We start from the raw sequence: 26,562 nt of genomic DNA, 5'->3' as shown, positions 1-26,562 counted from the left end.
TCTATCCCTACTTCCAATCCTCAAATTTAGTCCATTCCACTTCATGCTAAACCATAGGACAAGAAAGTCGGCAATTTATCAATATTTGCTGTCAAGAAAATTGTCCCATGTCTTTTAAAATATAATTCTGTAGTACATTCATTCTAAGAGTACGTAACTTTCCTTGAGATAGTCACTAGTAGACAGGTTCTATCTATTCCAGCCTACAGATTAAATAACAATTTACCCTGGTATTCTGGCAGGAAAAAAAAAAAAGGCTTCTGTTACCAATACCTTTTCACTTAACTTCTACTTTTGTTCGAAAAGATCTATAGGCTCATAAGGCAAACTAAAGCCTGGGATGTCAACTTCAGCCACAGAAGATTCTGACACAGGGGCAACTGAGTACATAGTCGTAGCTTGAAAACTCACGAACATATAATTTGGTTAGTTGCACATTAAGTTCTAATAGTCATTTTCCTATTCATTGTTGCTGGGAGATGTAATTAATAACTAACAAAAATAATTATAAGAAATTTCACAGCTATAAGCTATTCAAATATTAACTGTAAGAGATTTTACACTGGTCCAGATTTGGATAAAATGTATGTTTAAATGAGAAAGATACTAAATAGAGGAACTAACAACACCACTAGGTTTGACACTTTATGTTTTGGTTTCATACTTAGACTTAAGAAAAAATATCTGGCATATTATCTTTGGTTCATTTCTTAGAGCACATTACTGCACTAGGGAAAAAGAAAACCTGGTGATTTGCTGATATTCTTAGCTTAATTACTCAACTGAGCTTTTGTTATTTGGGCATTCAATCACTTGTGGACCAAGACTCCTTGCAAAAGCCAGATCTAAAAAATGAAAACCAATTACTTAGTGATGTGCACATTTTTTTTTTTTTTTACATTCTAAACATCAGGTGACCAACTCTTCCCATTTGCCAGGACAGAGATGGTTCCCAAAATGTGGGAATGTCAGTGCTAAAAACTGGGAAAATCCCAGGCAAACTGGGACATTTGGTTACTCTCTCAGCATCACTACAGTTTGTGTAAATATGGTGCACACATTTAGGTAATTCATCTTTTGATTATCTACGCTAAAACCACCAATACGCAAATACTTTGGTTGAGACAACACCTGGAAAATCTTCTAAAACCACAGAGGCTAACAAATAGTAAAAATGAGAGGTATGAGCTTATAAACTTAATCTCTCTTTATTTACCACATCAAAATTCATTATTGAGGTGGTAATGAGCAAGTAAGAGAGGGTAAAAGGGTAAAGGAAAAGGGCTCACAATAAAAGGTGAAGGAGAAGAAAAACAGAAAATAAAAAAGGTGAAGGAAAATACTATTTCTAACACAGAAAGAAATACATTACTTAAATATTAGCCTGACAGAATTTAACTTATTTTACTCCTGATACAATAAAATTGAATGAAGGGGACAGAGTTTATGGGGGAAAAGATTCTGAACTTTAAAACTAATCTTTTGGAAATAGTTCTTCATTATTTTTAAAATTAATTTCAGCTGCAAGTTAACTTGATAACTGATGAAAGAGCGAAAGTTTTTTAAAAACCTTTTATATTATTCTGGTATTATTTTTCTCTACTTTTTCTAAAACATCTTGAAATCAAAGGGTAGGTATATTCAAGTAATCTTTCCTCTGATTTTTAGAATTCTTTTCAATCTATGCATTTTTTACAGAAAGTCATAATAATTACTAGTCAAAAAAAAAAGATTCATTTAACTAAATGAGTCCTACAAGTTATTTTTGCTGCATGATTTTTTAAAGAATATAAACCGTTCCCTACAAAGCATATTTTTTCTGTGTGCCATACATTAATTTGGTTTTCTTAGAGAAATACTACCAATTGAGAAAGTTGTAGAATTCTTTATAAAGCTTTCAAAGAAATAAAGTCTTTTTCCTAGTAAAACTGGTATAAGGAATAGACTTGAAGAACCATAAAAAACTACATGTAATTTAAATTATAATTGTTTATTGTTATAAATTGTAAACAGACAAAATACTTATAATCTGAAATTGTCCGTTTTAAATTAAACACATTTAAAAATTATAAAGAATCCCTGGTGGTGCAGTGATTAAAGTGCCTGGCTGCTAACAGAAAGACTGGCAGTTTGAACTCACCAGCCGCTCCACGGGACAAAGACAGGGCAGTCTGCAGTCTGCTTCTTGCAGTCTGCTTCAGTAAAGTTTTACAGCCTTGGAAACCCTATGGAGCAGTTCTAGTCTGTCCTATAGGGCTGCTATGAGTCAGAATCCATTTAATGGTAATGGATTTGGTTTTTTAATGACAGGATAAAATATACATTAATTATCATTACGTAATTTAATAGTTAAAAAAAAAAGACATTTTTCTCTGAATACTCAGCTAAATCTCCTTTGGCTCTGTCAAAATATAGATGATCACTTTCTAGATATTTTATTTTAAAACACCGATGTTCAGAGCAAATCTCAGGTCTCATCTGAAAATAATGATCATATCTTAATATTTATATTACAGTCTTGGTTAACAAATGCTTTCATACAGATCACCTCACTTTCTTCCCATTACCCTGCATAGTAAGTAGAGTAAGCATTAATTTAACAATTTTCTAGCAAGATGGAAAACAAAAATACTACCTGTAAGGTTTATATGCCATAAGGAGACATAGGAATAATAAAGGAGCTGAACCAAATTTAAAATGCAGAACAGAGGAGAAGGGAGAGATTATTGAAGTAATAAAGTGAGAAAAGAAAAATTAATGGCTTATGATGGATATAAATAAACATTGTAGGAAGGGAGATAGGAAAACTTAGAAAAGAATCACTATTATTTTTCTGATAGACTGCCATAAATCTAGTTGAAGGAGAAATAAAAAGGGAGATTTTGGCAGCTCAGCTGCAAACACTTCTACAATCAAACACAGTTAACCCTCCATGAGCCTCTTTAATAAACAATTCAGATGTAAATAAATTCTACATGAAAGATAAAAGTAATGCACACATATATGTATACTGTATCTACCAAAATGCTTCAAGGTATTTATGACAATCTAAGAAAAGGCTTATGAAATGAATTTAAAATGTGAACAGACAGTATGACAACTATATAAAACAAACAATATAGAAAAAAAGGAAACACACTAAAATATGTGTAGCTGTTGTCCTTAGGAGGTGACTGTGGAGGATGTATTTTACTACATATTTATCTTCCCAAAATTAATGGAAAACCCTTAATAAGCATAATTTCAGTATGTGTTATTTAGTTTTGGAATGTGTTTTTGTACTTGTATGTCAATGTTGGTGGGGTGGGGATATTAGTGTACAATTTGGTCTGGGTCCTATTTTTGATTTTGCCATTAATTTCCTCTACGATTTTGACTATATCATTTATTTTCATTGAGTCCAATTTCATCATTTGTAAAATGAGGAGCTTGGATAAGATAACCATTGTTCCTCTCGAGTTCTAAAAATGTGCAAGTGTTTGACTGAGGGAAGGTATAACCTGCAAGAAAAAATACTACAATTTTATTTATTCCATTCGTATTTTCAAACTGAGTAGATACAAAATTCCAAATATCTAGGGATATAATGAGCACAATAAACATAATATGAACTGTGAGTTTATTAATAATCTTGACAGGAACCATAACAAGTGCCTTTACTCATTGAATGAATTGGTATTTTTCATGAAGTCCATCTTTCTTTCTCAGAAGTTCATATATTCAGTATTACCTAAAAAATGGATATCACTTAATTACTATACCTAAAATTGAAATTTTTTAAATAATACCTTTAAAGGTCTGAATTATTTATTAAAGACTGCACTGAGTTTGAGTACTTAATGCAGAAACTTAGGTAAAGATAACAATTTAAGTTGAATGGTTGTTTAAAATGTTAGAGTCATCTGGAGTTATATTTTATCTAGAATATTTGAAATCTTAAAACCTTCCTCATTTAAAAAGAAAGAACTGAAATCTATGCCTAGTGCTGAATACAGAGGCAGGATTTCCCATACGTGATCAATTTTTTAAGATCACTAAAGATTTGCCTCCTATGAGAATGTGGGGCAGCACAGTCTCTGGATTTAGTCAGACCAACAACTTTCATGGGCTTTAAAGCAAGGGGTTTGAAAAAAATCATATTCCATTTAAAAGAGCACACATAGTCCTGACTATAAATAAGACACGGACCAAAAGAAAATAATTAACCCATTAGTTTTAGGTCTTTAAATAACTCAATCTTAGCAATTTGCCACAACTCTTAGAATCTTGATCCAAGATTTTTTCAGGCCATTGTGGCTGACAAGGTATTTAGTTTTCTGACTCATCTTATAGGAAAGAAACAAGACTATTCCAAAACTTGTTATGTCCACTGCATACAAAATGTACTGCTTGAGAGGGGTTATCACATACCTTCTCTCTGCTTCTCATTATGTTCACTAAGTGTACGATTTTTAAAACACTTCTGTTTAGCCCACTGATGTAAGAGCCTCATTATTCAAAAACAGTTTATAGAAAGTAGATTATGTTGAAGCCCAAATCCAGGAATCAAAAACCAACTCTCATCATATCAAACATCCCTCTCTGTGACTATTAATCCTTGCTCTCGCTCACACTTGACTATATAAAGCTGGAACTCACCTTGTCCTTGCAGGGCCTCTGGCAGTTCTGTGCCGCACATACTGCATTCTCATCATCAGATTCCTCTGCACCTGACCAGTCGTACTTTGAGGGGATGTCCAGTACCTTTTTCTCTCTCTTTTTCTCAGTATTTTCTTTTACAAGTTCAACTTTGGCTGCAGCAGCCTTCTCCTTCTTTTTCTTTCTCTCTTCTTCTTTTGCCAGTTTCTTAGCCAGTTTGTTTAGCTCCTTTGATTTGTCAGCACTTAATTTTAGTTTCTTCTTTTTAGGTTTGTCCATTTTCTTCAACTCCTTGGACTTCTGTTTTCCTTCTCCATAAAACTGTTCCACCTTTTCTAGCTTGCGTTTCCGTTTCTTCTCTGAAGAGTCTTTTCCTTTTATTTTTAATGGTTTCTCTTCCATGCTGTCATCCTTCAAAAATATAAAATTAGAAACAATTTTAAAGCAAGACATTAAAAAATTATTATAATATTATTTCAGCATTATTCTGAAGGTATGCAAGACATTTTAAGAAAGCAAATATAATAATATTCAATGAAGGTAAGTTAAACAGTAGAAAATAGTAACAATCTCTAAAATGTCTGTCTTATTTTTAGCTTATTGAGGTAAAGAAGTTTACTGGTAAAAGACATTCAATATTAGCATATTTAACTGTGATAAAAACTAACATAATTATAACATCTACTAAATTATGTAATAACTTTTTGCTCCTCATTTACCACTATTAAAGTTATTTGTTATCTTAATAATTAAATTCTTGATAGTTCTAGGGAGCTCTGGTAGCGTAGTGCCTAAGGCACTTGACTGCTAACCAGAAGGCTGGCGGTTCAAACCCACCAGCCACTCCTCGGAAGGAAGATGGGGCAATCTTCCGTAATGATACTGCCTCGGAAACCCAAGGAGGGGTCACTATGAGTTGGGTCTGACTCGAGGGCACATAACAACAACAACAACAACATGGTAGTTAAGAAATCAAAAATGTCAGCAAAACATAGAACTGTGTCCATGCTCTTATTACAGAAAGTATTTGTATTTTCTGGCAAAGCCTAGAAAATAGTTGATGTGACAAAGTAAATGAACGTCACTTTTCAACTTCGTAATATTGTTACTATTATGTGCCAATTTTAATAAACATTAAAAAAATAGGAAAAGTATGTCAATAGAGATTAAGGTGGGCTTAAAAAATACTTTAAAAGCATAACGTTAACTTGATAATCACTTAAAAATAACATTTTATATTCATTTCCCACCAATTAGAGACTTGAGACTTTTCTAACAGAAACCCAATAATCAGCAAAATCCTAATGAGCACTGGAATACAAATATCTTAAATCTATCAGATCTTGAACAAGACATTAAACCTCTCAATATTTCAGGTTTCCTCATATGTAATAAAGGGGCTCTGGTGGCCCTGTGGTTAAGGCACTAGTCTGCCAACTGAAAGGTAGGCAGTTTGAACCCACTATGGGAGATGAGACATTCTACTTCTATAAATATTTACAGCCTTGAAAACCCAATGAAGGTTGCTATGAGTCAAAATCAACTCGATGGCAGTAGGACTGGTTTTATATGCAATAAAGAGGATCAATGAGATCATGGATATGAAGAAAATGCTTTGTAAAATGGAAAACCCTAAGTTAGGCTATCTTCAGTTTGATTTCTAAACCAGTAAAAGACAACCTACAGCATGCTAAATCTATCTGTATCACTCTTTGTGACACTGTACTATTCTATTGCATGGAAACAAAGAGGCTAATGAAAAGTACACTAGGAGTCAGTTGGAATCCAGGTCTCTATTTTTACTAGATATGTGACCTCAGGCAAGTTTCCACTTCTCTGATTCTTAATCCTTCACATGCACAATGGGCTAAATACCTGTCTTATCTCCCTTTTCCATTCCTCTTTAGGATTATACTCAATGCCCCACAGAGATTCCATGGCTATCAATCTTTATGGGAGCAGACTGACACATTTTTATGCCACTGAATGGCTGGCTGGTGGGTTCAAACCACCAACCTTTTTGTTGGCAGCTGAGCTCTTTAATCACTGGGCCACCCAGGGCTTCTCCTTGAGGATACAGTGAGGATCAAATGAAGTCATGTCTATAAAAACATTGTGTAAATTACAAACTGCTATGCAAGTATAATATTCGAATGTGGGTTCTCTTCCCACTCCATCCCACTTCTATTTAATTATTCCTCTGCTTCTTTTTTTCAATAATTATATTCCCCCTTGTCTAACTTTGAGTCTTCCAGTAGTAAGAGTCTGGAAGGAGGAGGTTTTATAACTTGGTAGTGTTCAAATCCTTAGGCTATTATTTTCTTTTTAGCAATTAAATATTAGAGCTAAGTAATATTAAAGCTAAAATATTACTAAAAATATTTTAGCAAATTAAATATTTAAAAATGGTCTGTAATTAAATATTACATAAAATCTCAATAAAAGAAAACCATAAAGCAGAACTACTTTGCCTTACATGGGTGAGTAGGAAAGTCAGGGTACTGCCCACTCAAGCTACTCCCTTGCTAGCATTTGTGCTACCTCCAAGCAATCTGAGCATTCTAAATAGTTTTAAAACCACTGTTTAAGTAAGTTTTAAATCTGTACCTCCATGATATGCAGGAATCTGTCTTCAGAGGGTGGATGTGTAGCCTGCAAAATCCGCCATATGTGTTGAGTCTCATCTAGAGATACTTCTAGAAGATCTCCAACCATCATAAGTTCTTCCAACTGGGCTTTAGCTCCAGGTGACAATTCTAAAACTGGAGGTTCCAAACTCCGGGGCACTAAAGGGCTCTTTCGAGGTTGTTTCCTTGGGGTGCTAGAACCTTTAAAACAAAACAACAAAACAACAACAACAGTCATCAGACAGAACAAAAAAATCAAAACTATAAAAAGAAAACTAATGTTTTCAAGTAAATATTTAGGGAATGGTTACCTCTCTCCCTCAAACATTCACATTAGATACCTGGATTCACTGTATCAGTACAGAAGTGAAAATGATATTAATAAACAAATACAGAACAAAAACATTTAGAATTCCAAAGCCCAATCTAAAATATTGGCTTAAGACAAAACAAAAAAAAACTCAATGCCATTGAGTCAACTGCAACTCACAGCAACCCCTCCTTGGGTTTCTGAGGTGCTATCTCTATGGAAGCAGATTGCCTAGTCTTCCTTCTGAGGAGTGGTTGGTGGGTTTGAACCACCAGCCTACTGGTTAGCAGTCAAATGCCTTAGGCACTATGCCACCAGAGTTCCCTATTATTGGCTTAGGTTAAAAAAATACTGGCTTAGGTTAAAAAAAAAAAAAAAAAAAGGTCCTTATCAATTAATTATTAATTCTTTATCCTACGGCCAAGGAAGGTGGAAGTGGGACAGACATTTTTTAACCCATGCACTCTCCATTTTAGGGTACACCAAAATATCAAGTATACAATATTAAGAATACTAAAACATATAATCCAAAACCAAACCCACTACTGTTGAGTTGACTCTAACTCACAGCAACTGTATAGACAGAACAGAACTGCCCCATAGGGTTTCCAAGGCTTTTAATCTATACAGAAGCAGACTATCACATCTTTCTCCTATGGAGCGACAGGTGGGTTCAAACCATCAACCTTGCAGTTAACAGCCAAGTGCTTCAACCACTGTGCCAGCAGGACTCCATAAACTATATAACTGTTATATAATTTTAAGCACTTTATACATATATGGTTCTCATCCTAATGAACAGGCAGTAATAAACTGTTTCATAAAATCCTGCATTTTATTATGAACAGAGAAATACCTACCACCTTTCAGAAGTGTTACCTAAAGCAGTGTGACTTATTCTTACTGGGAGAAAAGAAAGCAAACATAATGGAGAAATCACCCACCAAGGAAGGTGAATTTCCTAACACTTAGAATATTCTTAAAAATCATCAAGTTCCTCAAAAACTGGTAACAATCAAGTAGACGTTAAACGACTACCTATTGGGGATTTTATAAGACAGCCTCTCAAGTTTTTCTAACTAAGATCCTACAATTCAATGTAGTTTTCAGGTTATCATCTAATGATACAAAATGCAAATAAGGGCTAGCTTTTCCTAATCAAAACAGAATTTTCAGATTCTATTTAGTATTTCATGACCAGTAATTTGTATTTAATTCAGAAGAGATTCATAGTCTTGATTAATACAATGTTTTTTGATGTTGTTGTAGGCTCTTCTCCATATTATTTAAAAAGGGTAATACCTTGCGAACAACTCTTAGAAGCAGAAGAATAAGCATGTTCAGCACAAAATGAAGGTGCTGTCCACATGTGAGTCACAACCTCCTCAGATTTGATAGGAATCTCTTCATCACAAAAAAGATTGGGTTCCAGACTACTGGAGGATTTCACACTGGCCGTGTCCTGGAAAAGAAACAAAAAGGGATATTTAGCATTAGAACCACTTAACTTATCCTCTGACAAGGATCTAAATGCAGGATTTCCGATAAAAGCTTCTAATATAATAACATAGTAAAAAATATGACATTAAAATAAAAAACTAAAACAAAAAACTAGTTGTCTCTTGAGTCCACTGCAACTCATGGCAACCCCATGTATGTCAGAGTAGAACTGTGCTCCACAGGGTTTCCAAAGGCTAGTTTTTCAAAAGTGGATTTCCAGGATTTTCTTCAGAGGTGTCTCTATTAAATAAAACAGAAAACATCCATTGGGGAGACAAATAGTAATGACTACAGTTTCAAGTCAAGAAGGAAAAAAATAAAGCTAAAAAAAGTAAAACACATAATAAACCTAAAAGAATATAACTAAAAGAAAATTACTATTAAGTCATTTGCTTCCTGTACCAACAAGTTAAGGAATCTTGGACTTAAAAGAGGGAAAAAGGTATAGATGTGACATTTTAAAGACACAAACCTTTTAATTCTCACTCAAGGTTTTCAAATCCAGAAGCTTAAAGTGGCTCTTACTTAACCCAATGAACACCTTGACTAGGAATATACAAATTATACAACTCTGACAGCTCTAATGAAGTCTCAGATGATGTTCCTATAGAGTTAGTTTCCATAGGAACTCATTTATTAAAGCTCACGTAGATACAACTTTACAGAGCTTTGGTAGCACAGTACCTAAGGCATTTGACTGCTAACCAGGAAGCTGGTGGTTCAAATCCACCAGCTGCTCTGTGGAAGGAAGATGGGGCAATCTAGTTCTGTAAAGATTTACTGCCTTGGAAACCCCACCCCACAGGGGTCACTATGGGTCAGAATTGACTCAATGGCAGTGAGTTTGGTTTTTGCTGTGGTTTAGATACAACTTTAATAAACTAGTCAGAAAGAAATCACACTAGGTATTTCAACAGAAAGAATTTAACATAGGGAACTGGCTAATATGTATTAAAGAATTAAAAAGGTAAAAGGGAAACATCAAGGTAATACCAAGATAGCTAACACAGGCAAGAGTTACCATTTCTAGGGCTTGAGGAGACAGAGGAGGTGGGTTAGTTATTAGAACTTAAACGTTTAGAGATGGGGTTCTGGAGAGACTGGGATTCAGACCTCTGAGGAAGACATGCTGACCAGTTAGTTCTACTACTCTGAGAGAATACAATATAGCTGGTTTCAGGGGTATGGGAAAGAAACTGGAAATTGGAACTGGTTGTGATTGCAAGCATGCAATTCAGGCGATGATAACAATAGAGGATGAAACAGAAACAGCAAATCCCTTTTCACTGTTCTGGCCTTTTAATTTTCGCTAACCATCTCCTCCCTCCTGGCAGCAGGTAAAGCAGAGGCTGGCAAACTACAGCCTATGGGCCAAATCCAACTGGTAGTCTGTTGTCCTATGGTCACAGAAAAACATGGATGAATTTCACAATGTGGAATTAAAGAAGCCAGACCTAAAGAAGTATGATGTATGATTTCACTTTTATCAAGTTCAAATGCAGGCAAAATTAGTATACAGTGATGACTACAGAGGATGGTCATTACCTTTGAGAGGAGGTAACTAAGAGGGGACACTGAGGTACTTCTAGGGTGCTTGTTAATATTCTATTTCTTGATCTGGGTGTTAATTATACACTTCTATTCACTTTGATATATTTTGTTGAGTTACGCAGTCATGATTTATGCATTTTTCTCTATGTATGTGCCTGTGAATAAACTCAAAACTTTACAAAGAAAAAACAGTTTTAAATATTTTAAGTAAAGGATAAAAGCTAGAAAAATAGTAAGCATTAAAAAAGGCTACTAAGAAGGAAAATTACAAGTCAGTCTCACTAACGGCAAAACTGTAGGAAAGAAGAATGGTCTCAGTGAGAAATGTGTATGTTATCCAACTTATCTGGTAGTAAGTGAGCAAAAGTCTCAGACAAACTCTACTCTATTTCAATCAAAGCTCTAGCCACCCAAATACTAACCAGGGTGGAAAAAGTGAAAGAATATACATATAAGTGTTCAACTTAACTTTCTCTACATCAGCAGTTAGCAAGATATACGAAGTAACTTCTTGAGAAATAATAGCTACTACTATTCTACATACTGCTTTATGGTGTGCAATTCTATACATTTATGCATTTGAAAAAGAAAAACTGTAATATGGATGGATGGCTTCAGTAAAAGTAAACAACATGACTTAAAAGGCAATAATCATATGGGTATGCGAAAGTTATCCCAATCACAATCCCAAAAGATCTGTAACAGCTTTTGCTTCATTAAATATATATTTTCTTAAGTGACACAAAGTAATAAATTTCTTGGATTGTTGCTCAAAGTATTTTAGTGGTGATCACAGGATATAACATGCAAAATAAAGTAATCAAACAATACAAAATATACACCATCTGTCTTAACATCTAAATGTTATGGTAACTAAGATAAATGGTTGATTTTATCTTACTACATAACTATCTACTCTTCTTCCTAAAGCTACGGTAGGGGGTATGTCAAGCAAATACATTAAATTGAAATTATTTTAAGTCTGAAGTGATAGTCATAATCAGAGGACAATATATAAAGGCGAAAATCACTAAGCCAACTGTAAATAAATTGGCAAATAAATATTTCATAACACAGTAAATACTTTCACTATGGGAAAATGCTGAGGACTATAATTTTGTTTTACCAACATCAAGGTAAATTTGACCTTGAACTACCCTAACTCTTACCACCATTCTTCTACTCTTCTATCAAATGCACTGTTAACACTCTAAGATAATTTTACTTTTCTATCCTACTAGTACTTCCTACTATAGAAGAGGCTATAAACTAAGACTTCCGTATACATTTTAAATAAAGAGGACTACTCTGTACAACCATATCAAATCACAGTTTTGATCCATAGCCCCGAATGAAGATCATATTAATTTGCAATGTTTGTTTTCACATAATACCAATCGGCTTCCAAGCAAAGTCTACCATGTTTAGCAATTCCAGAGTAATTGATATTTAATGTGTTAGAAAGGAAACAATATAAATAATAAAGGCTTCTAAGCAGTGGCAAACAAGCATTTCTAGTATTCAAGTAAAAAGCTAACTAATTTATACCTGGCATAGGCTGCATTCCCTTTAGCTGCTCCTGCTCATCCTATATAACTTTATAAATACAAAGAGGTATTTAACTTCTGGGTAACAAGCACCTTAGAAGGTTATTTCAACAGGCTAATTAAAGTGTCAACTTCTCTAAAATCTTTAATTCATATAATGGAAAATTCCTTCACTAAAATTTCCCCTGGAATTAAAAATCTGTATCTTGAGAGAGATATTTTCCAGCATTGAAGTTGTAAGTGTCTGTGATGTTGTTATTGTTGTTGTTATGTGCCGTCAAGTCAGACCCGTAATTTTATTTCAAAGTTTCAATTCTGATGGCGTTCACACTCTTAAGAATGAGTAATACCTACCTGATCTGCAAGCTCAAAAGACAAAGAGAAAAGACAGTTAAGGAGTGGGGGAAAATATTCTGCATAGCTCTGTGGAGACAGTCTCTTACATCAGGGAAGAACTCCCTGATTACAAGCAAAATTCTAATCAGAGCAACTAAAATTAATATAAAAAAGAACAATGGATTAACTGTGACCTGGCAGGGACTCTGCCCAGATGATGATGTCATTATAAGGTAAAAAGACAAAATACGGACTTATAACTGACATGAAATGACACTGAAAGGGCCAATAGGATCCTAATAAAACTAACTTGCCAAAACCTCTTCACCATTACAAAACAAAACTAAATAAAAACCAAACTCACCACCGTCGAGTCAGAGCTAACTCATAGCAACCCCTCCTTGGGTTTCTGAGGTGGTATCACTACGGAAGTAGATTGCTCAATCTTCCTGCCAAGGAGTGGCTGGTGGTTTGAATTGCCAGCCTTCTGGTTAGCAGTCAAATGCCTTAGGCACTATGCCACCAGAGCTCCTTCACCACTGTGGTGTCATTACCAAAATGCTCATACTGACAGCAAATAATCTGTTCAAACTTCAACATATAATTACCTTCATGTCATAGCCATATGTCTCCCGGATGTCTTCATCAGAATCTGTTTCTTCATCATCATAGTCCACTGTTTGTCGAGGGGAAGATGATACACTGCTGCTAACCACTCGGTTAAAAGCAGACTGCTGGAAGCTAGGTAAGTGTCCCTAAACAACAAATAATTATAAGATGAACAGAAAGACATACTAAACAAACATGGGTAATTAGTATGTGCTTAAAAAACCAAACTCACTGCTATCGAATCGAACCCAACTCAGAGCGACCCCTCCTTGGGTTTCCGAGGCAGTATCACTATAGAAGTAGATTGTCCAAGCTTCCTTCCGAGGAGTAGCTGGTGGGTTTGAACCGCCAGCCTTCTGGTTAGCAGTCAGATGCCTTAGGTACTAAGCCACCAGAGCTCCCAGTATGTGCTTACCACCACCAAAACGTAATAAACTTGCAAAGGGCTAAGTTCCTCAGCAGTTAGCAGAGATCACATTATTTGATTATGATGTCAGGGTCCACCTGAACAGTATTTCCAAGTAATATTTCACCAAAATGATATAGGTACATATCCAAAGAAAACGCTATGGGTGTATGTAAAAAAAAGATGTTATAGATAACAGAGTTGTTGGCAAGTTACTGTTGTCTTCCTAATCAACTGGTAAAACATTTAATTTACCATTGATATTTGACAAATACTATCCCATGAAATACAAAAACAATATAAATCAAACTTGCCTGTAAGTCAGGATTTGCAGCTGCTTTCTGGAGTTCTGCACTGATGATCTTTTCAGTTTTTTCCCGAGCTGCCTGCTCAACCATACGCTGGCTCAACACAGACAGTTTGGCCAGGGCAGAGGACAGTTCATCTGTAGCTAGGGCCTGCCGTGCTCTATCTTGCCAACTCATAGCCCGTTCTGTCAAGCACTGTAGAGCCTCTCCTTCAGGTAACCGTACTGGCAACTTCTGAAGGGATACCAGAAGTGACAGGATAGTCTCTAGCCTGGGCCTTCGAGACCGCATACAAAGAGGACAAAGGAATTTTACTTCTTTAGCTTGCCAGCTGGACCCTTTTTTCTGAGAACTTGATTTAGGAAGGGGAACACAGCTGTTATGGAACCAGTCTTTACAGAGCTCACACTGGAGCATAAACCCACTGGCTGTCTTGCGGCAAATGCAAAATTTCACTTCTTCTATGCGGTCCACCATTGTCATCTTGGCTAGGTTGGCTGCTCTGAGGGAATGCATAGCTTCAATCTCTTTTTGCTCCCGTTCTTTGAAAACTGCCACCTGCATACAACAAGTATTTAATTGAAAGGAGTCATTTCAGTACATCCCAAAAAAACCAAGTCCTTAAGGCTTGGCCTAAATTGTGGCCTCATGATGACAAAAAAATTATCCTTTAAAAAAAAAAAACAAAAAACTCAGTTCTGTCAGCAACTTCCTAAAATTTTAGGCAGCCTAGCAATTTTTGGACAAACATTCTTCAATGGTGAAATGGGCAAAGTGTTATTGTATTTGATCATTTAGATCAGTACAGTATTTTGAACTCTTCTGGGGTATAACAGAAAGACAACATGGTCTGAAGTCAAGCAATCTGGGTATGAAGCTTGCCTCTTTTACTTGAAGGTTACTGATCTGAGGCACAACACAAACTCTCTGAATTTCAGCTTTCTGAAAAATAAGGGTAATATCAGCCTCATTTTGTTGTTTTTATGGATTAAATAGGTAATACATGAAAGCACGTAACTTGGTGCTATGCACAATGTACACTTAATGAATATTGGTTCCTCACCCCTATGTAGTTCATTCCCTCGAGACAAGGTCTATAAAATCAATCATTAGTTTTTTCTAGAGGGCCCCTCCAATTCTTGTGGAGGTAAAATAATGAAACTCAATAATCAATTATAACAAGAGTGTTTTTAGCAACTCAATTTCAACAAAATAAATAAAAGCAAACAGAATTTAATTATCATGAATATTCTTCAGGTATTTTGTTTTAAAACCACTGGTTGCTCTGAAACAACTTTGAATTAATTTTCAGTCCTACATGTCTGGCAAGACTGGCTTGATAGGGAGACTCTTAACGAGAGATCATTTTCACTGGCTTCAAAACAGATCATTTGTAGGGAGAACCAGCCACGTCAAGTTACTTAGTGTATGCAATTCCCTACTACTATATATTGCCCAAATGCATTTTAATTTTCTTTCTACTTACTCAGGCAGCAAGTAATCCTAACACATTCCTCCACCCCTCAAGAAAAAAAAAAAAAAAAGATATGTCCTTCTAATAATTCTCATCAGCTTCACATATTTTAGTGAGTACTCATTATACTGCTGAAAGCTACTTAAGAGAAAGGATATATATCTTAAAAAGCAACTGATATCATTAAATTGGGACATGCCCTTTGAAAAGCAAAACAGAATTAAAAGTTACAAAGTGTTATTAAGTTCTAAGCCAGTAATTCTACTTCTAAGAATCAAGTCTAGGAAAATAATTTCGAAGAAGAAGGCTACACAAAGAAGTCCACTTCATTGTTTTTTAAAATAGGGGGCACTCAGTAACAGCCAAAATGTTCAATATTTGGAATCTCTTCAGAAACTTACAGATAATCTGATGGAACATTAGACAACTATTAAAATGAAAGAACAGAGAGAGAAAAAAAATACAAATAATTTTTTGGGGCTGAGTTGGGTAATAAAATTTTTGCATACTTGGATTACAAATACATTAAAAAGTATGTGAAATATGTATGAATATTAAATCAAAGATAAAGTATGCAAAAATAAAAACAGTTGTATAAAGATGCTTGTTAAATACTGCCTTTTCCCCTAGGTTTCCTTACAGTGTTATGAAGCAAAGTACTTTCCCACATTATCCTAGGCTTCCTTTTATATTGATATAACCCATTAATCAGCACTTTTTTGTTTTGATTATCAACTAACTGTTCTATCATCCAGCTGATATTTAATCATCTCAGTACCATGACATGATACGACTTAAGCAAATCCAGACATTATGTCTAACATATTTTTTATTTAATGCCCCAAACAGAACCCAGGCTGCCTACCTGAAATCATTATTTTAAGTACTCACAAGCATCTGGATAAATCTGATGATAGAGAGGAAAGGACTAAAAGATGACTTCTAAGAAAAAGATAAGTATAACTGTTAGAAATGAAGCTTTTGGGAGGGCAGAAGGCAGGGAAAGGGAGTTTAAGGGGAAAAGAGATAACAAGTGATAAGTTTCAGTTTTTGACATACTAAAACTGATGCTGCAGTGAGATGTCCTAACTGTGATTAGTTATACAATACTGGTTAAAAGGTTGAGATGTCACTGATGGAGATCTAAGTGTAAAGGTCAATCCCATCAAGGTTGCTAAGGCAATGTTAAGGAAGGAGATGAGATCTGAAGTGCCTCTAAGAACAGGGTGTCAGGGACAAAGCCTTCAGGACCACCTATAGTTCAAGTAAAAGAATTAAAATGAAAAGCTGAGAGGAGGTGATCTTTGCTATTATTATTCTTTTATTTGGTTTCTTACAGAAGAAAAGTCCCAATTATGCTAGAAAGCACCTGTGCAGAGAGAATGTTTGAAGATGTCTGAAAGTGAGGAGGGAAATTGTGGGATCAAGGTACCAGAAAGGCATGAGGTCTGGATTACGGATTAGAAGGTTAGCTATGCGGAGATGCTCCTTCCTCTGAGGCGGGAAAGAATGATTAAATGATAAACATAAAAGAGTCAATGTGCTAATATCCTCACAGAATTTTGTATTCACCAAGTAAACTCAAGATTCATTATTACATGATGCCTTACCACCATGGCTGTATCTCTGGTTTCCTCCAGTCCTTCCTCCAGATCACTCAGAGGCTCAAGATCTAGATCTTTTTCTTTTTCTATTAGTTCCTTTACTTTTTTTCTCCTGTTTTTACCACTTCCATATATACCAATGTCAGTCCTGGGACTTAGCACCTACAAAGATAAAACCAAAATATGAACTCTAGTTTTAAAGCAAGAAAGTCTTAAAAGTGAAAATAATAAAATATATCATTTATAGAGCACTCATCAGAAACTCTCCTAAAGACTTTATTAATTCATTCTTTTGTGTGTGTGTGTGTGTGATTTGGGTGAAGATTTACAGAGCAAATTCACTTTCCATACAGCGGTTCACATATACTTTGTCTCATGTCATTGACCACAGTTTACCACAATGCAACAGCTCCCCTCCCACTTCTTCTCCATAGTAACCTCTTCCCAGTGTCCATCCCTCCATGCACTCCTGCCCTGAGCTGTCTCCCTGTGCATAAGGAGCCCTTCTTTCTCCCATGATTGTTCTCTCCAAGGAGTATATCTACTTGAGGTAAATGTTCAACTCATCTGCCTGTCTTTTGTTTGGCTAAAAACTGCAAGTGTGGGTTCAATTCCAGACCTGAAGGGCAGCTAGGGGCCCTATATAGTCTCAGTGGTTCCACCAGGCTCTATCAGACCAGCAAACCTGGTCCCCTTCCCCCTTTTTTATTTTTTCCCTCCAAATGATTCTGAGTTTTGTTCCATATTGTTCTCCCTCTCTATCAAGGATCTCCTACACAGATCCCCTTCCAAGTGGATGACAGTGGTAGCTGGGCACCATCTAGTTCTTCTGGTCTCAAAGTCGTATAGGCTGCAGATCTGATGGTGTACCAGTCACTAGGACTAATTGTTTCCATGAATTTTGGTTTTCTTCATTCTTCTCTGCTCTGGACAAGGAGAGACCCATTGTTGTATCTAGATGGCAGCTTGCTAGCTTTTAAGATCCCAGTTGCTACTCACCAAAGTAGGAGGTGGAACAATGTTTTGTATAGTATGTTAAGCCAACTGAGCTTGATGTCCCCTGCGACTATGGTCCCAAGCCCACAGGTTCAACTACTCGGTCCCTCTGGGTAGCTGGCTGTGACCAAGCTGTGACCACAACCTTGCCCCCTTGTAAGCTCTACTATACACTTGGGAATTCTGATCATTCACATAAACCTATAGGACCATTGCCAACCCTATATATGTTCTTGGATACATTGACCATTTCATAGACATACCTAATAGTTCAGCCTGTCCACCCATCTACCCATCCATATACCCATGTTTGCCTTCACTGACAATGCAGTACTGTATGTACAAAAAGGTTCATATTTGTTGTCTGTACCTCCTATGTACTCCTCTATGTCTTTCTCATCCTCAATGCTGTCATATTGGTCACTCACATTTGGTACACTGCCCTTCTCTTCACCCAAATCAATACTTATCTCTGTCTATCTAACAGCGTTCCCTCCCCTCCCCTCCCACCCCTGGTAACCAACAAAGAAAATTTCCTTCTATAGATAAACCTCTCCTTAACTTTTACAATAACGGACTAAAACAATATTTGTTCTTTGGTGACTGACTTATTTCACTCAGTATAATGTCCTCCAAGTTCATCCATGTTATGCGGTGTTTTGCAGATTCTACATTATTCTTTAGCATTGCATAGTATTCCACTGAGTGTATGTACCATAGTTTGGTTATCCATTCCTCAGTTGATGGACATCTGGGTTGTTTCCATTTTTTGGCTATTGTAAATAGTGCTGTGATGAACATGGGTGTGCATTTATCTGTTCTTGTTATGGCTCTCACTTCTTTAGGGTATATACCTAGTAATGGAATGGCTGGGTCAAATGGTATTTCTAATTCCAACTTTTGCAGCAATCGACATACTGCTTTCCACAATGGTTCTATCATTTTACAGTTCCACCAGCAGTGTATGAGAGTCCCTATCTCTCCACAACCTCGCCAGCATTTGTTATTTAATTCATTCATTCTTTACAACAACCCTATGAAATAGGGATTATTCTCATTTTATAAACAAGGGAAACTGAGGGTCAGAAATAAACTTAGCTTAGGATACAGGGTTAGTTAATTAGGGAGCCAGTCCTCAAACTGAGACTAATCTTATTCCAAAGTCTTCGGTCTTATTCCAAAGTCTTACATTCAACTGCTCAAGATGGAAAGGATGGTGAATATTCAATTTGTGCTTCTAAGAAATAAGATCTCTCAGTGACAGAGTCCAATAATAGTAGAAATAAATCCAGGATGATTGTCTTTTCTCGACTTAGCATAAGACAAACCAGAAATGAGTCTGCTTAAGGCTCTGGATTTCAAGTAACATGATACTACCTAATAGGAAGCACTTGTAAACCTGCCACCAGATAAATTAAAAATAACCCTCACCAATAGTACTATTATCTATGGCTGCTAAATTATCAAATGCTGATGAGACTACTGAATTATGTGTATATAGAACAAAACTACTCCTTACCTGTAACAATGTATGGCTAGAATTCTTCTTCAGAAAGGTCCTCCCAGTCCGTTCTCTCCATGCTCGTGCTGCTGCTACTTGTGATTCCACTTGGGGCAGTGCATCAAGACGCACAGGGATAGGCCGTCCTTTAGCAGACAAGCTCTCCAGTTGCTCCAAGTAAGCATAGTTGCTCCCACTCTGAAAAACAAAAGTATATTTTCATGTAATTGGGTACCTTGTGGAGTCTGGCAATACGCTGTTGGAAAGTTTTATAAAGATTTTAATGTTCATATTTTTAATTAAGTGTTACTATTTAAGCTTGAATTGCGGCTATTGAATTAATATAATTTCCAATGTTCTATAAAAATGTGTGTGTTAAAATGTTTAAATGAACATGACAAAGATTTTATTTTACTAATTAATGAGGAAGTCATTAAGATGTTAAAACCAGCTCAAAGGGCAATCTGAAGAACAGACATATATAAATGTGGTTATGAATGAGGAAATGGTGTAGTGCCTAAGGCATCTGACTGCTAATCAGAAGGCTGGCAGTTCAAACCCACCAGCCACTCCTCAGAAGGAAGACTGGGCAATCTACTGCCACCTCAAAAACCCAAGGAGGGTTGCTATGAGTTGGCAGTGAGTTTGTTTTTTCTTTTTTTAATAAAAACAAAACTGTTTAATATCATGTGTTGTTGCTGCTGTTGTGTGCCAGTAAACTGATTCTGACTCACAGCAATCCTATAGGATAACAGCAGAATTGCCTCATAGGGTTTCCTATGCTTTAATTTTTACGGGAACAGATCGCCAGGCCTCTTCTCCTGTGGAACCACTGGGTAGGTTCAAACTACCAACTCTCTGACTAGCAGCCAAGCACTTAAGAAATGTACCACCAAGACTCCTTTTAATAGCATATAGTACAACAAAATTAATGTTTAAAATCATCCTTTCCACATGTGGAAATCACATGTACCACTATAATAAATTTCCTTGCCTTTCTATGGACATGATTCATTTGTTTAACTATCATCTTTTTTTTTTTTTTTTTAGTAACTGATAGAGTAGTAAAATAGTTAAAAATAAAAACCTAAGGCAAACAGCTCTACAATCAGATAATCCTAGAGGGTTTGCTAGACAACATCCAGTATCCTACTAAAAGAAAAGCCAGTAATCTCTTTTGCCATTTTGAAATCTTTCACAATTTTTCTAACAATTACAAAGCAGTATTTTTGTTCTGATAATCACCTCAATTTTATGTAGTTTAAGTACAGAGGAGAATGATTGTTTTCCTTCCAAGTCATAATGCTTCAATTTTATTTCAGGGAATGAAGTCATTATTGGTTATAGAATTTATATACTACTTTAAATTTACTAAATAATTGAGTCATTACAGAAGGTGAGAGGATTATCATTAGCAAGTAATCTATTCAGGGACTTAAAACACCTGAAGTGGGTGGGCAGCCTACAAACTGTACAGTAATTCAGAGTGGTACCTCTGACTACTAGATAAAGCTTCTTCTAGCAGGCATAATACTCAGCCATATGTATAAGAAACTGAATATCCTCATAACATTTAGTGTTATTCACAGCTTATGAAGGCAAGGTACAATGTTAAGCACTAACTGTTAACATTCCACTAAAAGGTTATTTCCCATGTTTTAACTGACACATTTGCCTGTAAATTTATACTTTGGTAGACACACTGAAACATCTAGAAAAATAAATAAGCAAGAAGCCTAACTAAATTTTTAAAAAGAACAAGGAGGTTCTAAGCTTACTAGATATTACAGTGATTTATTTAAATCACTATGATACTAGGATAGGAATAGATGGCTAACTGGAATAGAAAAGAATGCTCAGATTTACTATTATTCCTTCTTGTGTTCAACTACAGGTAGTCCTCAACTTCAGATGGGGTTCAATTCCAACAATTTGTTATAAGTTGGCTCTAATGTAAGTTGAATACTTCATTTTCTTTTTTCTTTTAGTTCTCATTATCATTGCCTTTTATGATCAGTATCCTCATAAATCTGATCGCTGTCTTGGGGGCTGGAAATGTTACATATAAACTTATAAATATATTTTAACATTATAATAGTACATATTACTAATGATAAGATGCCCCCCAAGAGATGGTCATAAATGTGGTTCATTATAACTTAAATATGTTATACACTGGCCACTACATGTATAGCCATTTTACTATAAAATACCTTCTGGCTAAGCCCAGACACAGCTTGCCTGTAACCCATTTATCATAAAGATAAGTCTGCTTGTCAACAGAACCTGTTCACTTACTTAGAGCCTAGAAGTCAGTCCTCCTACTGTTGTTGTTATGTGCCGCTGCGTAGGATCTGACTCACAGCGACCCCTCCTTGGGTTTCCAAGGCGGTATCACTATGGAAGTAGATTGCCCAGCCTTCCTTTCAAGGAGTGGCTGGTGGGTTTGAACCTCCAGCCTTCTGGTTAGCGGTCAAGTGCGTTAGGCACTATGCTACCAGAGCTCCTAGTCCTCCTAGTCCTCCTACTAGAAGGAAACATATGACAGCTACCTATTCTTGTCGATTCAATCCTTTAATTAACAAACAGCCAACTGAAGATTATCAGACACTTAAGGCCAACCAATTGGCTGAAATAGGTCAAATAGAAAAGCTATCCCGGTGAAAATCAAAAAAACTTTAAAAAACAAAAAACAAACAAAAAAAGAAGAGAAACAGTAGCAGCTAAGCAGGTCTCAGAGAAGTAAACCACAAAAAAGTAAAAGAAGTCATTAGAACTTGACATCTAGAGTATGCTCTTTCTTAGGACAGCAGTTTGGTAAAAAAAAAAAAGTTGGTTTCCTTTTTCTTTGCATATACTTCTGCAGTAAAGAGTATTTATTTAATCAATACTATTTGAATAGATAATATTTATTTTGAATTGTAAAACAAGTGGCAGGATAAGTGAAGTTTTAATACTATATTTTATTACAATCATTTTAATCTAAAAATTAGGTCGTACAATGTGAAAAATATAATCAATGTCACTGAATTGTACATAGAGAAATTGCTGAAATAGTTTATGTTCTGTGTATATTCTATACAACCAAAAAAAAAAATTAAAGGTTTAAAGAATTCAATTGTGAAACAGGCATTATCTGAGCAGGAAAATGATGTCTCCTTACTTTAATGGTTTTTATAATTCAGAAGAAATAACCATATATTCAAGCACACTTTCATCTGTATCACTTAGTTCATTCTGATTTGACTTTGGTAGTTAAGTTTGCATGTCAACTTGGCTAGGTCTGGTTGAGTGGCTGGGCAGCTGGATGTAGTATTCCTCATGATGAGACTAGTAATCAACTCCATGGTGGAATCTACTGTGAGCAGCTGAGTAGCTGTCTTAGGGATGCGGTCTGCTTCCTGAATACAAGCAGAAGCCTTGGGGAATGATCTCTAGCCTATGGCATGCTTGGACCCTGCATGTAGCCGTGTCATTGTTCAGCAGCCTGCCATGCTCTGCTGACCTTGGAATGTATAACGGACTTAAATTAATGGCCTGCCGTGTGGTTTGGTAACATTGGGACTGTGCCTTTTTCTTGTCAACCTTGGGCTTCTCAGTCTCAGCAGCCAGCAGCTGTCTGAGTGAAGAAATGCTTCCAGCTTCAGTGGGCAGGGAGCTGGAGGCAGAGCTGAAGCCTAAGGCTGAGGGGCTTTCACCCAGCCCCTAGAGCTTGGAACTTGGAACTCAGACTTAAAGCCTCCAAATTGTAAGAGAATAAACTCCTATTTGTTAAGGCCATCCCATTTGTGGTATATTCCTGTCAGAGCGGCACTAGGTAACCTGAACAATGTCTGACATACGTCTCCAACTACAAATATACAATTTAAGGGCCAATGTCATACCCTATTCATCTTTACAATCATACCTTAAATTTCTGGAACACCTAGAACATTACCATAAGTATTGTGGTATTCAATAAATGTTAACTTCACTTGTTTTTTCTGCCTCTTGTAAATGTAATTTATGCACATAAAAAAAAGATGCAAATAATACAGCATGGAACAAACTCCCTATTGCTAAGAGTTAAATAGCTTATTCCCTCATATTTCAAGGCTGAGAGTCAACAGATTTAAGTAATTTTTGAATACTCACTGCTGTCGAGTCGTATGTGACTCATAGCGATCCCTCCTTGGGTTTCTGAGGCAGTATCACTACGGAAGTAGACTGTCCAATCTTCCTTCTGAGGAGTGACTGGTGGGTCTGAATCGCCAGCCTTCTGATTAGCAGTCAAATACTTTAGGCACTATGCCACCAGAGCTCCTAATGTTTGAATAGGTGATAATTATTTTGAATTACAAAATTGGGAGGAATAATAAGTAAATTTTTAGTACTATAATTATTTTAAGGAGCTCTGATGGTGTAGTGCGTAAGGCATCTGACTACTAACCAGGTCGGCACTTCAAATCCTCCAGCCACTCTGCGGAAGGAAGACAGGGCAATCTACTTCCATAAAGATTTACCACCTCGGAAACCCAATGGGGGTCACTATGAGTTGGAATCGACTTAATGGCAGTGGGTTTGGTTTTGATTTATAATTATTTTATTATGGTTATTTTAATCAAAGAATTAGTTAAAGGATTCATCTGTGAGACAGCTATGACCTAAATACTAGGATACTATTTCCTTACCTGAATAGATTCTACTTTGGCTGTCCATTCTCGAGCCTTTTGTAAAGCTTCTTTCAGGGATAACACATTGGGCAGAAAGGCTGGAATGTTCTTAGCTTCGTTCACAATGCTTTCTAAACTTGCCACGCTGTGCCTTGGTCTAAAAGAATATAAAAATAGGTAGATATATGAGGAAAAGTCCAATTGCTACCCATATTTAGTTAATATTTTAGAATGTGTATAAAGAACTTTCATATACATGATTTTATTTCATTCTTACCACAGTCCTATCAAGAAGGCAACTCACTCACTGCCATCAAGTCAATTCCAACTCACAGTGACCTCCAATTGGGTTTTCATGGCTGTAAATCTTTACCAAAGTAGACTGCCCCATCTTTCTTCCATTAAGCAGCTGGTGGGTTCAAACCACTGACCTTTTGGTTACTCAAATGCCTTAAGCACTACACCACCAAAGTTCCTTTCAAAGAGGCAAAGCAGCTATTATCTTTATTGCCACCTTACAGAAATATGGATTCAGAATGAGTTTCAGATCCCATGCTGTTTTCACTACACTATACTACCTCTAGCCTAGTTTTCCAGAATACCTGAGGTTGTCAAGAGATGCAAATTAGATAGCAATGTAAAAAACAAGAGACTAGATATCCCTTAATGTTGACCAAGTACATTTAATTCAATGACATTAAGACATAGTTATAATACAAAGATATACAAAAACATAGACCTTATCCTCAACTAATCAGAATGCAAAAAACCATTGTACTTATATTAGAAACTGTGGTAGTTAAGGTTGTGTGTCAGCTTGGCTGGGCCTGGTTTTGAGTAGCTGGGCAGCTGGATGTAGTTATTCCCTATGATAAGACTGGTAATCAACTCCATGGCAGAATCTCCTGTGAGCAGCTGAGTAGCTGCCTTAGGGATGGAGTCTTCTTCCAGTATGTAAGGAGAAGTGTTGAAGGTCTCTAAGCTTTTCGGGACATCTGGATCCTGCATTTGGCCAAGTATTCATCTCAGTGGCCTGCCATGTTGTATGCCGATCCTGGGACTATTTCTGGACTTGCACTAGTGGCCTGCCATGCTGCATGGTAATTTTGGGACTGTGCCATTTTACTTGTTGACCTTGGGTTTGTCAGAATCAGCATCCAGCAGCCACTTAAGAGACACCTCCAGCTTCAGTGTGCCAGGAGCAAGAAGCAGAGCTAAAGCCCAAGGTCACCTAGCCCCTAGAGCTAGCACTTCAAACTTGGATTTCTAGCCCCCTAAACTCTAAGAGTTTAGGGGTTAAACTGTAACAAAAATCCCTGTTTGTTAAAGTTATACACTTGTGGTATTTCTGTTATAGCAGCACTAAAGAACCAAAACAGGAACTAAGGAAAATTATGATGGAAACACTACTAAGAAAGGTAGTGATTAATTCTGCCTAGAAAAATAGGCAGTCATCTGTCATGCTTTGTGTGCTTTGTGAGCTGCTGTGATCTGGAAGCTATGTCACCAATATTTCAAATACTAGCAGGGTCACCCATGGTAGACAAGTTTCAGAAGAGCTTCCAGACTAAGACAGACTGGGAGGAAGAAGTTAGCAATCTAATTTCTGAAAAAACTGGCCAGTGAAAACTTTATGAATAGCAGTGGAACACTGTGTGATATACTGCCAGAATATGAACCCCTCGGGTTGGAAGGCACTCAAAATATGACTGGGAAAGAGCTGTCTTCTCAAAGTAGAGCAAACCTTAATGACGTGACTAGAGTAAAGCTTTCAGGACCTTCATTTACTGATGTGGCATGACTCAAAATGAAACAATACAGCTGCAAACATCCATTAATAATCAGAACATGGATTATACAAAGTACAAATCAAGGAAAATTGGAAGTTGTCGAAAATGAAATGGAACACTTGAAAATTGATATCCTACGCATTACTGAGCTGAAATGGATTGGTACTAGCCATTTTGAATACAACAATCATATAGGCTACTATACTAGGAATGAAAATTCAAGAGGAACAGAGTCACATACATCATCAAAAAGAACATTTTAAGATCTATCTGAAATACAACACTGTCAATCATAGGATAATATCCATATACCTACAAGGAAGATGAGTTAATATAACTATTATTCAAATTGAACATCAACCACTAATGCCAAAGATGAAGAAGTTAAAGATTTTTACCAACTTCTATAGTTTAAAATTGATCAAACATGAATCAAGATCCACTGATAATTACTGGTGATTGGAATGCGAAAGTTGGAAACAAAAAATAATCACTGATACTTGGAAAACATGGCCTTTGTGATAGAAAAGACATGGGATATTGCATAATAAGAAAGAATTTTGCAAAACCAACTGAGGAAGAGGCAGACATAGACAGGTGCATGGGAGGTACAGGCAACAGAGAGGCGGGGCAAGATGGCGGACTAGGCAGAAGGATTGCACAGACCCTCTTCAACAAAGAAAAGGGAAACCAATTAACACAGACACAGAAGA

The 26,562-nt window shown here is 36.3% G+C and overlaps 1 protein-coding gene across 1 annotated transcript in view; it reads right to left on the bottom strand.

Annotated features, from left to right (window-relative positions):
- Positions 1-26,562, bottom strand: part of KDM5A (lysine demethylase 5A) — a 132,494-nt gene that overhangs the window by 2,592 nt on the left and 103,340 nt on the right. The window contains 8 exon segments of the mRNA XM_042780435.1: positions 4,639-5,049; positions 7,246-7,481; positions 8,878-9,037; positions 13,118-13,264; positions 13,839-14,390; positions 16,917-17,072; positions 19,426-19,605; positions 24,078-24,216. Of these exon segments, the coding sequence (XP_042636369.1) occupies positions 4,639-5,049; positions 7,246-7,481; positions 8,878-9,037; positions 13,118-13,264; positions 13,839-14,390; positions 16,917-17,072; positions 19,426-19,605; positions 24,078-24,216 (1,981 nt within the window).

The sequence above is a fragment of the Orycteropus afer genome, unplaced genomic scaffold, assembly GCF_000298275.1.
Source record: "Orycteropus afer afer isolate SDZICR_OR568_19922 unplaced genomic scaffold, OryAfe1.0 scaffold00040, whole genome shotgun sequence".
Lineage (NCBI taxonomy): Eukaryota > Metazoa > Chordata > Mammalia > Tubulidentata > Orycteropodidae > Orycteropus > Orycteropus afer.
Note: the sequence above shows the minus strand (reverse complement) of the source record. Positions and strands in the feature narration are given on the sequence as shown.